The following is a 13,585-nucleotide window of genomic DNA, read 5'->3' as shown; positions in this document are numbered from 1 at the left end:
GAAATGCTTGAAGCAAACAATAGCAACGGCCACAGGCAAAAAAGCACGCGCGAGGTGACGCTACGTAATGAGAGGACAAAATGTTATTTTAAATGACGCCCAAAGCTAGTGAATATGAGGTAAAAACCTTTGTTAGCCCATTCGGCAAAGTGTGTGCAGTCCCCAAGCTTCCTCGCTTGCTTTATTAGCCCCCCAAAAGGAGGGGGCTTCTAAATAGAAAAAATCGGGTCAACTCTTGTGCACTAAAGGTAAAAAACGTCAATACAACAACGCACCAATGTATGTGACGCGCTATGTAAAAAAACTAGCTGAGCCGAGAGCACATTTTAGCGATGGAAAAACAATATCATGAGGTAGCAGCACGTGCAGTATTAGGTGAGTTTTGTACGATTTTTTTTACGAGAAGCCACCCACTTTAATGCTTTTACTGATACATCACTTCCCGTCTAGCATACCTTTATGATCATGATATGTACAGCTTGGCGGAACAGTTTTGTATGGCCAACCCATACCTGAGAGCGGACCAGGGTGCGCTAGAGCGAGGTGTCATGCCGGTAAGCTCCCTACACAAGCCGCTCCGGGACGTGCTTAAGGAGTTCATTGTGATGCAATCCCAACGTACGTATGATGCACCTGTAATACATATACACTTACATACAATGAGGTAGCCACTCGTTTATTGTACAGGATTTTCACGGATTTTATAGACACATTCAGCTAGCCATAGCATTGTTCGAACATATTATCAACTCCAAAAAAGCGAATCATCCCCGACGCTTTCGACAGTTGAACCCTGTCAATTAAACCCAGTGAAAACGAACTTTTCAGATGAGTGAACCACCAAGTGAATACTCCTTAATAAAGATAAAAATTTTGTTGCACAACCCACACCGACTAACTAATACTAACCCTCTCCTAGTGTCCAAAATAATCGAAAATGCGATCAACGGTAAACCCATGCAAGTAAATAGATTAAGAGATGGAAAATTTTTAATGAAAGTGGCAAATCAAGAACATGGCGATAAGCCAAAAATATAGTGCGTATCTAAAGAAAACGAAACTAAAGGAGATATCCTAGTAGAACACACAGAACACGTGAAACTTAATTCATCCAACGGTATCATCAAGAGCCCTGATATTGAGTTCATGGAAAAAAGTGAAATTTTAGAAGGACTGAAAGGTCTAAAGGTGAGTGAAGAGACAACTACAAAGAGAAGGATAAACGAGAATATCGTCAATACCAGAGCAGCCATCATCACTTTCACTACCACTAAGGTGTCAAGAACGTTGGATTTTGGGCTAAACGCAGTAAAGTTGATGTTGAAAAACGAGACGCGTGTTCTTTTGATTTTTCTGTGTAGCTTATTTTATTGGTAAGCTCTTAGCAAAAAACAAAAAAAAATAGTCCGCTGTTCCCGCGCGTTTATATTCGTTTTTCCGATCTTTCGTTCGTGATTAATTTTCCACTGACTCGATCGTTCCCTAACTGATCCCGGGGCAGGCTCGTCCTGCCCTTTTCTGATCCTTCTTATCGCTCCTTTTCTTCTTGGCGCCTCCAAACTGACAGGGCGTTGGGAACCTTATAAAGTTTCCAACAGGTCTATATGTCCCTAAGCCCATGCGGTGCATGAACTGCATGAAGCTGGGGCATTCAAGAATAATGGTACCGAGAAGTTAAAACATTTAAAAAAACGAGCGCTAATTTTAGTGAGACAGAGCACACTGAGACATACAAGAAGATCAAATGCGGATCATGTGGAAAAGGCTATCACACTTTGGACAGAAATTGCAGAGTTTTCATGGACAATAACTACACAAAATACACAGGTTAACACAAACGATAGCCATAACATAGATGTAAACAATGCCGACAATGGTGTACTTACAGACAGTTTAATAGACATAATGCAGGCTCAAATGATATACCATGTGGATATTTGCTAGAAAGGTAGGGAAAAATGAAGAATTTCAAATAGCCTACCACAGGGAGATCTCCCCAACGCTTTTTAACATCTATACTAGTGGTGGCCATGCGTTGAACAGTAGAAAAACTAAAATTATTCAAATTGTAGATGATTTTGGCATTTTGCATCTGTATGTCCTTTCCTAATGAAACGTTTAAAGTAAGAGTTCAGACCATGCACGAGAATTGATCAAACCAAAGAACACAAATTTTAGGCATAGCTATTGATAGCAAAGTAAAATTCAACCAACTCCTAGAAAGCCAAAAAATGTAAATCCATCAAAAGAAAAACGAAAACAGAACAGGATGCACTAGAACAACACCGACAAACACTCTCTACTCAATCGCCTCAGAAATCCCATTTCCCATCAGAAGTAAATACTTAATACCCAAACAACTCGCTAAAACAATTGCTAACACACCTATGATAGCAGAAATTTTAGCCAAACTTAGCCAGACAACTTAGCATGGATCTTATAAAAGCAAACAATTCAGAGCTCAATTTTTTACGGAAGGAAGCTAAAACAGTAATGTCTGTGGAATAGGTATTTTCAGTATCCATGGAGAACATAGGTTATCTATCTAGTTGAAAAACACAGTTTCTTCATGCACCTACAGAGCTGTATGCTGATAAAAAAAAAACTCGGCGTTTGCCCTAATACAAAAATAGAACACATAACGATTTTCACAGATAGCAGATCGGCCTGCATAATTTTGGAACAAACAACCAAAGAAAAATCGTAAATGAGCTAACGATCGGAATACTAACAAATTGCGAATATCTAGTAGCAAAAATCCAAAGCATTCCCAGTCATGTGAAAATTGATGGAAATGAAATGAGACAGCAGACTATTCCTAGCAAAAGAGGGCACAAATAGTACTCAAATTATAACTAATGCAATCTCATTAAAAGATACCACGGGATTAATAGATGAAGAAACCAAAGAGGCCGCCAACCAATGGTGTACACTAATGTGGGTAGAGAAATGACAAAAATTTCAACAACACCAATCAATACAATACAAGTTCGAAAAAGTGGCATCACATGATTAAGATAGCCCCATTAGACATGAAAATTTTAAATACATCAAATGAAAATAGTTGATAACGGACTTTTTTTTAGTATTTGCAACAGGCTAGATACCGCTAGGCACAAAATTTTCCACTGCAACAAATACCAAACTGAAAGGAGCAATGATGAACAACTAACAAAGGTTGAATTTATAAAATGCTGGAAAAGAAAAAAATATATGGCTTTAAAGAAATAGTCAAGCTATAGAAACTAGGATGGAAAATGCGATTCTATATCTCTCAGATTGAATCAATAATATACCTGAACATAAGCATCGGCGATATCAGGCAACATATATCTGCGAACTCGTTTTTCACACACTCAAAAACCCTGTATAAATGAAATGAAATCTAATTCCCATTTCACCTTTCAGTATTGCAGCTGGTGAATCTGTGCAGCAGTGTGATCGAATTTCCAATCGCTAGCTCCGTCCTGGTACTGGCAGACCATCTGATCCAAGTGCTGAAAACGTCCGGCACCGCTGAAGTGCTGAAAACGGTCGTTTCCACAATTCCGGTCTGCACCGACTGGAGTGTGGAACATTCACCCACGGCAACAACGTCGGACCACTCACACACAGTGGGAGATAACTCGACCGGCTCACTGCAAACCCTTCAGGAGCAATCGTACAGCGCCGGTAACACGCTGCTCGAACAGGACATTATTATTTCGGCATCAGATATGCATCTGATCGAAACACTAACGGCTTGTGTGGAGTCGGACAGTAGTTTGCCGATCCTGGTGGACAATGCGGTATTTAGTGGACCGTCGTCTGCGGTGAAATCGTACGGACTAAACGGGGTCCTTACCGTGGAGAATGTTTCGTATTCAGACGTCAAGCAATCAACCGTTCAGCAAGCCACAACAGCCTCGGTCAACACATCACCACGAAACAATCAACTTAACAAACAACCGCTGGGCACAGGACAGCAACAGGTTCGTGAACCGATTACCTCAAACAAACCAGCGCCAAACGCTGGGGACAATGTGCCTAAAGAAAGCACGGTTAAGTTACCATCCACGGCCGCGGTCATTACGATAGATAAGCTCACGAACGGTACGACACGTTCGAATGAGACCCCACTGGACAATCCGATCGTACCCGGGACGGTCAGCTCACGGTCGACTTCGAGCCGAAAGCGGTCTCACATCCGCATACTGGATTTTGGCACGCCACCCTTCAAGCGCGGCAGTCCATCGACCGTTGGGCGTCCCTCGCCTGTGATACCATCGCCCGCCCTAGTTAACGTCCCGAAACGTGCCATTCCGCTGGAAAAGCAACATCTTGCCTCGTCCATCAATCAAGGGAACACACATCAACCAGTACAACCTGCACCTCCACCCCCACCAGCAGTCCAAAACGATGAACCAAAACCAAAGAAAGTTATCAACAAGCGAAGAATTGTGCGGTGTGGAGTGCGACGGCAAGGCAAACGCATCATTGGCACGAAACTCTACACCAAAAGGCTGGTTCCACGAATGATGCCCAAGGTAAGAAAGCGTATACATTTTTCGTCTAACTTGGATGGAGGTGGGAAGGGTTGGGAGACTGTGGACGAGCGATTGGTGTTGTGACCTTTGTTTAAGTATAAGTCTTTGTCGACAAATATTGTAAATAATTGAGCTGGCAGGGTTTACCCAGCGGATATCACACGGCAGGACCAGGGTTTCAAATCCCGTCCGGACCGTTCCCCCGTTGTTGACGACTTACTATTCAACTACGTGGTATCGGCGAGTCTAGTAAGTCGATGGCTGTTTCATTTCTCAAGGCGGTTGAATTGTTAAGCATAATCTGTATTTAAAAAATCCTATCCAAGAACTCATCTTTGTATAGATGAAACATAGCCATCGTCTGGGTATACGAAAAGTGCTTCTAACTATGTTTCTAAAATAATCGGAAATTGAGTGTATCAATTGAAAGAGCATAGCTTAACTGATGTAATGTGTGTACAAGTAAAAAAAAAAACATTGTGCACCTCAAATGCTGCTTTGTTTGTATTATTGTAATACCTGTTCTATGAGCTGTTAAATTCTTTATTTTCCATATTGAAAACAGTAAGGATATTTGAAAAGGAACCGAAAAAAACGGAATGTAATATCGAAATATGAAAGTATCGGAACGAAGCGAAAAAAATGGTTCGGAACTGCACGATCAATACAGGGTTTTGCAGAATATAACGAACAAGTTGGACGGTATATTGATTTGTTCGGGTATATTATTGTTTCAATCTGCAAGATGTTAAAATGCTCGATTGTTATCGTTGGATTGTTTCGCAGGATTGTAGAATCACACATTTTCTATCCTAGTATCCGTTGCTCAGGCAACTGTTCGACTCGCCTAGACATTTTACAACATAAAAGTTGCTTGGACCAACAACACGGGAGTCTTCAAAAACATCGAACAAACTACCGATAACATCCGAGGGATTAAACATCTCGCAGGTTGAATTAATACATGGTTTTCTCGCCGAGATACAGTGTTTACCGCGCTCTAATGACACCTTCGCCAGCAATACCGTCATCTTACAAAGCACAACCGTCAGTTTGGGTTAGCGTAATCGTCACCCTCGCATTTGTTTGAAACTTTTTCCTTCGTTTATTAATTCTTTAAGTCTTACAGACTGCATTCGCCTTTCTACTGTATAAAAAAGTGGTATAATCTAATACAAAACTATTGCAGGTGTTTCTTAAATATCATGGAACACTATTGCGATTATGGCATATGCTAATGGAAAAATTAATACTATTGCTTAAATTTATCTATATAAATGACTGATCCGTGAAAATCGAATAAGGCGGTTTTGATGAAGTTTTTCGGGTGATAAAATTGTCTTGTAATCAGTGTCTAGTTGGCAGGTGGCTCGGTGTGTCGTGTATCCATGACAATCAGTGAGAATGTGGCGAACGGTGATGTTAACACCACAGAAGCTGCAGGGTGGAGGACTATATTTTTCTAGGAGGTAGGAGTGTGTAAGGCGGGTATGACCTATACGAAGGTGGGAAAGGACTCGTTGGATGTGGCTGGATTCGGTATCTTCCCATGAAGCGGTGTCAATTTGAAACTTTAACCAAATTTATTTAAGTTTGTATTTCACGGATATTTTTTGTTCATTTGGTTAATTAAAAAATCAACATTTTGCACGAGAAGTGCGGAAATCTATACATTACATAAATTTTTTGATAACTTTATCCTTACCACATACAAAGGCTGAGGTGAATGATATTATCGACAACTAAATCATATGACCAAGACATATTGAACCATATACATATTCTTCATATGTTTTAATCATCGAATGTATCATTCATTACAACCTTTGTAGGTGGTAAGTATGAAGTAATCCATACTTGGTGGTAAGCTCCAGGCCACGAGAGATGTTAAAATCAATATTTCATCTTCTCATTTGCATTTGCGAAGTTTTATCGCTTCGAAATTGCTTTTTGAAATCCTGGCGCATACACAAACCACCTACACGGGGCAATGGAGAAAAAGCTATTTTTTTTACAGTTTCGCATCTATTTCTACAGTTTGAAATCTGCCCTGACTCGGGAGCTTATAAATTTCCGCACATCTCGTGTAAAATGTGTGTTTATATTTACGAAATGAACAAATAATTTACGTGAAGCATAGTATTAAATACATTTAGTTTTATTTTATTTATTTATTTATAATTAATAATGACGGTCCAGTGCCGTATTGTCAACACCGCTTGTGTTGAGTAAATTTTATAATCATCTTGATAAGGCATTTCCTCCTTATTCTTTGCCTTATCCCGGGCATACTCGGTTAATACATTTAGTTTTAGTTTTTATTAATTGTTTCAATATTTTAACGATAACAAATCCCATCCGGACCGTCACACCGTAGTGAGGACTGACTATCCAACTACGTGGTATCGGCAGTCTAGTAAGCCATTTCGATGGCCGGCATGACCTTAGAGTTCGTTAAGCCAAGAAGAAGAAGAGACACAATCCTGAACTAGTGTTGACCGTACCAAGTTAAAAAGTTCCGGTCCTTTTTTATCGTTCCGTTCCGATTCCGGTTTTTTCATTCTGTTGTACAAATAATTTAAATAACAATTAAAACAATTTCAGTATATGGTCCATCCAAAAACTGTACCTTGCCTTTTCAATTGGGTAGAACTCTTTGTTTTTTAGATCTTCATGGTTGTCACTACTAGTTATTCCTTTACACCCTATTCAAAGATCCCTTTGAACCTCAGCAGGCATTGGTTTTCTATTTTTAATGGTGCTGAAAAGAAACAAAAGGAGTTCTTATTCCCTGATTACCACCAACACAACTAGCATTGTTGCAACATCTTTATATGACTGAAACACCCGCATTTTAACGGGCAGGTTGTGCTCAATAGCAGATGCAACAGCGGATGTTTTTGTGCCGCACTGTGAGGTTTCATGCTACTTTTTGGATGTTTCATGCATCACCCTACCTTTGCTGCTATGGAAGCTCAAATCTCCATAGCAGCGGTTCGGATCGGAATGATTCGGCACACTTGATTTGCACAGGAAAACCTGCTTTTCTTCACAGCTTTTCTTCACCCCATCGTTTCGAGTTGCGCTGAAAATCCATTGCCGTTTTCGCTGGTTCTTTCCGCTGATGTTCTTATTCTGCATTCAGCACAACATTCGGAAATAGGCACAAGGATTTCAGTGTTGGACAAGATGAATTCCTGAAAGTGAAAGACACACACGAACCACTGTTAATCAGTCGTCACCAAATAGACTGTTTTAACTTAATTAACCTGCGAATTTGCGAGCAATCTTCGACCCAATCATTAGTTGAGTGTTCTCCGATGACTTCTGATTGGTTATTTCATCTGAAAAGATTGGATTTGCAGTAATTATTGGTGAAAAATACGGACACAAATATCCGTGCGATTTACCTTTACACTTTTTCACTTTGCAATGATACTGGCTGCCTTTGATCAAAATCACCAAATACACAAACTGAAAACGACCAAGTCCCAGAAAAGCGAGAGCGAAGAAAGGCAGTAGAATGTTAGAAAGCGATAGCAACGACGTTCAAGCTTGTGGAGTCGAGGAGGTTGAGGAAGCATAGAAACGAAACGAGCTGTACGGGTGCATGCGTGGAAGAGAAGCGGATCGCGCATCGCTGCTTTTTTTCTTCCTCTGGTTGGCACTCGAAATCATCCAATTTCGGCATTGATCTTGTTATCAATATCACAGAGATCACATGGAAAAAGCATCACATTGGTGACAAAATCAATTCCAACCGTCAAACATCCATATCCAGTCACTTACAGAAAGCGACTGTCTTGTCGTGTAAACAAGACGACGAAGAGGCAAAGAGAAGACACAAAAACAGTTCGCTACAAACGCTAAGTCCGAGAAGAGGGAGACAGAGCATAAAAAATGAAAGAGAGGTCATGATTAAATGAACCTCATTGTCGCCAGGGGACTCTTCTGATCCAAGCATGTTACAGCCAGCTCCTAGCTTGTGTAGAAATCTTCAACATATATAGTGTTCGTCCTTTTTCGAAAAGTTTTTCATCAAGTTTTATACAATGGCTCATACATTCCGGTTTCTCTGATACCCTCCGGAGACTTTCCTGAATAAATTTTGAAAACCCATGTGAATCCTTCGCTTGAACATAAGTTAATCATTTATCTTGAATTTAGTTAATCATGAATCCATATTTGTGTGCTTTGTTTGCAATTTATTGCTTAAAGATTAATCTGCCTCGGCATGGAATCGACTTTTCATCAATGACTATATTTTCCCCTGGAATGGACACTTTCTGATATTTTTCTTGTAGCTTATCCATCAAATTTATTATTTTTCCTTGCCAATCTTTTGGGAATATAGACATGTTATCGACGAAATGAAGATTACTGAGTAATATCTCGAATCTGTTACGCGAAATAACGATAGAAGGAAGCTTAAAATTGTATAATTTGCCATTGGGTTTACTTTTACCAATCCCATCCATAACATTAATCCAAGGAACTTTTTCATTTCTTCCGAATTTGTTAGTTTCCATTTTTTCATACGTGCTCCTTATGATAATGTAACATTATTCAACTTTTGTATGGCATTTTTGTTTGTTTCGGTTACCAACATTTCAATGATTTCCTCGTCGACGAATAATCGGAAGACATTATAAGGTGTCACATCTAAAGGTGGCAAACTAAGCTGATTTTCTTCCACAAAAGCGAATGATTTTTGCCGACCGGTAAATTCACTCCATGCAATTGATTGGATTGTGCTATTTTGTTGAGGTAAGCCCTCGGAATTCCTCTCTTCTTCTAATTCCAATTCTCTAAAAACTTTTGGAAGTGCAGATTCGTCACAATCACTATCATCAACTTCGTTATTATCAGATTCAGAATCAGAGGATACTCTGTTTCTGTTCTGTTTTTGGCAGTTTTGTTTGGAATGATGATTTCTTCCTTATCACTGAAAAATGTCTTGGGGTGATCAGTTATCTTTGCGCTAAAAGATCCAAAGTGCAAATAAAGTTATCAAAGAACCAGGTGTTAAAGCACACAGTAGAAAAATTGGTTATATCTAAAACGGAGAAATTCATAGAAGTGATTTTGTCAGTCCCCAAAATCCGATTCCCTTGCAAGCAGTAGTTGTAGTCGGAATGTCGCCGACTTTTGCGAAGGGGGGTTTCCAAGAATGAGTTTCCAATAAATTAGCGGAAATTAAAAAGAAAAGGAGAAAAATGCAAAAGCAAACGCAATCGTTTCAAAAAGTGATTCAGTGGCCTGGCGGGTTGTGAGTGAGTGAGGCGGGAGTTATTTAGTGTACATGTATGGTGGCAGTCAATTTGTTAATTAGTTTCATCTATATAAATGTTTATTGTAATAGGGAAATCATCTGACCAATTGTATCTATGGTATTATAGTGTTTGTAACGATCCTTCTTCTTCTTCTTGGCCTGCTCAGGATTGAGCACGTCGTGTCGACATGACCAGGTCTCCAATCAGTTTCCAGGAAACTCGGTCTAGGGCTGCAGTTCAGTTCTACGCCTCGTGCCGAACGGGTCGCTGACGAGCACCTTCTTGGTGGGGCATGAGTCCGGCATCCTCATCACGTGCCCCAGCCAACGTATCTTTCCGGCTTTGACTACCGTCAGGATGTCCGGTTTTACGTATAGCTCAGCAAACTCGTGGTTTATTCTCCTTCGCCACACGCCCTGTTCGCACACGCCACCAAAGATAGTCCTTAGCACCCGCCATTCGAAAATGGCGAGTGCATTGGCGTCCTCCGTCAGCATAGTCCAAGACTCGTACCCGTAGAGGACTACCGGACGTATCAAGGTGCGGTAAATCGTGCATTTCGTGTGTTGTTGGAGTCTTCTGGATCGCAGGAGTTTGTAGAGGGCGTAGTAGGCACGATTCCTCTGAACAATGCGCCTTCGGATTTCGTTGCTTACGTTGTTGTCTGAAGTTACGATCGTACCAAGGAAGCAGAACTCCTCTACCACCTCGAGATCGTCGACGTCAACTGCTACTCTGCTTCCGAGTCGGGCTCTATCGCGGTCAGAGCATCCGGCTAGCATGTATTTCGTCTTCGTCGCATTGATGCTCAGTCCAATTCTATTAGCCTCGCGTTTCAGTCGGGTGTACGCCTCGCACATCGCCGCAATTGTCCGTCCGATGATGTAGATGTCATCCGCGAAGCCAAGGAATTGGAGATATCGGGCGAAAATCGTGCCCCGTGCGTATGTCGAAGCCCGCTTTTCGCATGACACCCTCCAGACCGATGTTGAACAACAAACAGGATAGTCCGTCACCTTACCTCAGACCCCTGTGAGATTCGAACGATTCCGACAGCATGCTCGAAACTCTCACCTTGTCCTGCACCCCGTCCATAGTGGCCTTTAGCAGCCGTATCAGTTTCCCAGGGAATCCGTACTGCTGCATGGTGTTCCATAGTTCGGTCCAATCTATGGTATCGTAGGCCGCCTTGAAGTCAATGAACAGGTGGTGCGTAGGGATCTGGTGCTCCCGACATTTTTGGAGCATTTCAACTGTTTGATGGCACTGATGACTTCGTCCAGGGATGACTGCTGTATCAGTTACTCGTCCGACTCTTCGATGCTATGTGTACGCTTTCGTACTGAGGGTCGGTTCGGATCCGTTTTTTTTTTTTCTTAACTCGCTAACTCGACTTAGGTTCTTTTCGTGACCTTCTCACATTCGAGCTTTATTACTACTATTTCTATAATTCTATAACTCCATATTCCCACCTCTCTTGGACCCGCACTCACCAATACTCGTGTCGTACCGGTTCTTCCGACACTGTAGCGGGGATTGCCTATCGTAAGGCGCAACACTATGCTGCTTGTCCTGGAAGAGACGGATCTGCTGCCTCCTCAGTCGTCTGTAGTGTTCTACGTTCTGACGGGTCTCGCGCTGGAGCACGCCGGAACGCGCTGCATTCTTCTCGGATGGTGCTCGCCCGCACTCATCATCAAACCATTCCTTCCTCTGGTTACGTGTCACGCGGCCAATTGTTCGCTCGGCTGTGTTGCTGATGGCTTGCTCCACCATACGTCAGTAGTCATTGAGGGAGATCGCCTCGATGGTGGTGTCCTCCGGCAGCGCTTCTCCAAGCGCGTTTGCGAAGTCCCTCGCCACATCGGCTTGCCTCAGCCGATCTATGTTGAGCCTTGGGGTAGGCTGAAAGCGCAGCTTATTGGCGACGCAAAATTTTTGGCGCAACTTTACCATAACCAGGAAATGATCTGAGTCGACGTTTGCTCCTCTATTGGTCCTTACGTCGATAATATCCAAGAAGTGCCTTCCATCGAAAATAACGTGGCCAATGGTGAAACTTCCGATCGTGGGTTTAAATACCTCCTCCCCTCCGACCTGAGCGTTAAAATTTCCGATGACAATCTTGACGTCGTGTTGTGGGCAGCGGTTGTACTCCCTCTCCAACTACGTATAAAAACGGTCTTTATCGTCATCGGTGCTTCCAAGGTGCGGACTATGCACATTGATGATGCTCAGATAGAAGAACCTTTCGTGGATCCTCAACCTGCACATCCATTCATTGATCGGCCAACCCCCGATCTCTCGCTTTCGCATCTCACCAGGACCAGGAACGCCGTACCGAGTTGATGCTTTTCTCCACCGCTTTGGTAGATCATGCAATCACTGCGGTAGAGGCGCTCCGTTTCTCCTTTCCAGCGCTCCTCCTGAAGTGCTACTACTCCGAAGCCGCGTGCCCTCACTTCGTCCGAAAGAATGCGGGTACTTCCGGGTAATGTGAGGTCCGATTGATGTGAGGACCTCACATCCTGTTGGTCCGATTCGAAATTTCATGGATTCCTTTCGTTGCAATGGTTTTGGGGGTGGTTTGCAACTCCTCTCCCCCCATGATCCTTAAGTAAATAAAAACTTGAACCGTGAACTAATATGTGCCTTTTGTTTTACCTTTAGAGCGTACCACCTCCATCGACCATCCCGCCGCAACCAACTTCCGATACCAATCAACCGATCAATCTATCCAAACGGGCTGACCCACCGTCAACCCACAAACACCACCCATCCAGCGCCATCCTTTCGACGGCCAAAAAGCATCCCCTCGCATTGCAAGCACCGTCCGCTTCCCCTCCCCGCTCCAACGTGCTCGGTTCGCCCGCCTGTCCCATCGATCCGCTCGCCCTTTGCCCCATGACACCTCGCTTCCTTACCCGTCCGCTTCAGCCACTCTGTATGCTTTCCCCGCTGCTCGGTACGCTCGATCTTAGCTGCGTCAGCCAGGCGAAATCACACAGCCACTCGAAGCCTACCACCGACATCAGCACACCGGGCTATCCGATTACGCCCGGCAATACCATCACACCGTCACCACCACCAACGGACACGTTTTCGTACTATGACAGTGAGGCGACGAACGGTCCACGCACAACCGACCCACCGAACAATAGCGCCTCGATGGACGATGAGGCGTACGATAGCGAATCGGACCAGCATCATCGGTGTGGCACGCATGGGTCACCCGGTGTGCCGAAGCCACTGCTTACGCTGACAGCCAACAGTGAAGAGATTGTGATCCGATACGACGAAGACGATTGCAGCCCGCTGCGGGTACGGGATGCGAAGGAGGAGGGGCGGGAACAGGCGGCCCATCTAGCGGCCCGCATCGAAATTGACGATGGCAATGGGAAGGTGTTTCACATCGCGGTTTCACCTCTGATGGAACTGTACGAACATTTTCCATAGAGCCAAGTGGTGGCCGTTTGCGTATTTGCATGTGTGTGTGTTTGTGTGTGTGTATGTGTACAGTTAAATGAAGGGAAATATTTAGAGTAGCGTAGAAGATACTGACGACTGTATTAGTTGCGCTAGAATAAGATAGGTAAGATTTATCCTTAAGCCTATTCCTCAACGACCGCCTAGCTGTGTAAGTTATGCACTTCAATTCCTCCAATTATATTTTGATAGGATTGTCGTACACACTTAAAATTTATATGAAAAAATAGGTAGATTGATACACTACCGGTAGGCTATACGGTTTTATATATGGGAATTAACTTTTTTTCGGACTTCTTA

The 13,585-nt window shown here is 42.9% G+C and overlaps 1 protein-coding gene across 1 annotated transcript; it reads left to right on the top strand.

Annotated features, from left to right (window-relative positions):
* The first annotated feature begins 329 nt into the window (after positions 1-329).
* On the top strand, positions 330-13,255 carry LOC126557390 (uncharacterized). The gene is made up of 4 exons (XM_050213154.1): positions 330-375; positions 451-618; positions 3,409-4,526; positions 12,470-13,255. The coding sequence occupies exons 1-4, from the start codon at positions 333-335 to the stop codon at positions 13,253-13,255; spliced, it is 2,115 nt and encodes a 704-aa protein (XP_050069111.1). The 5' UTR covers positions 330-332.
* Positions 13,256-13,585: the final 330 nt, after the last annotated feature.

Source organism: Anopheles maculipalpis, chromosome X (genome assembly GCF_943734695.1).
Source record: "Anopheles maculipalpis chromosome X, idAnoMacuDA_375_x, whole genome shotgun sequence".
Taxonomy (NCBI): Eukaryota; Metazoa; Arthropoda; class Insecta; order Diptera; family Culicidae; genus Anopheles; species Anopheles maculipalpis.
Note: the sequence above shows the minus strand (reverse complement) of the source record. Positions and strands in the feature narration are given on the sequence as shown.

What these genes read in the sequence shown, in the direction of transcription:
- LOC126557390 (XM_050213154.1), top strand. Translation starts at nt 333, where the DNA reads ATGGAAAAACAATATCATGAGGTAGCAGCACGTGCAGTATTAG. An exon ending in AGCAGCACGTGCAGTATTAG is followed by an intron (nt 376 to 450) that starts GTGAGTTTTGTA and finishes CTTCCCGTCTAG; the next exon opens with CATACCTTTATGATCATGAT. An exon ending in TTCCACGAATGATGCCCAAG is followed by an intron (nt 4,527 to 12,469) that starts GTAAGAAAGCGT and finishes TTTTACCTTTAG; the next exon opens with AGCGTACCACCTCCATCGAC.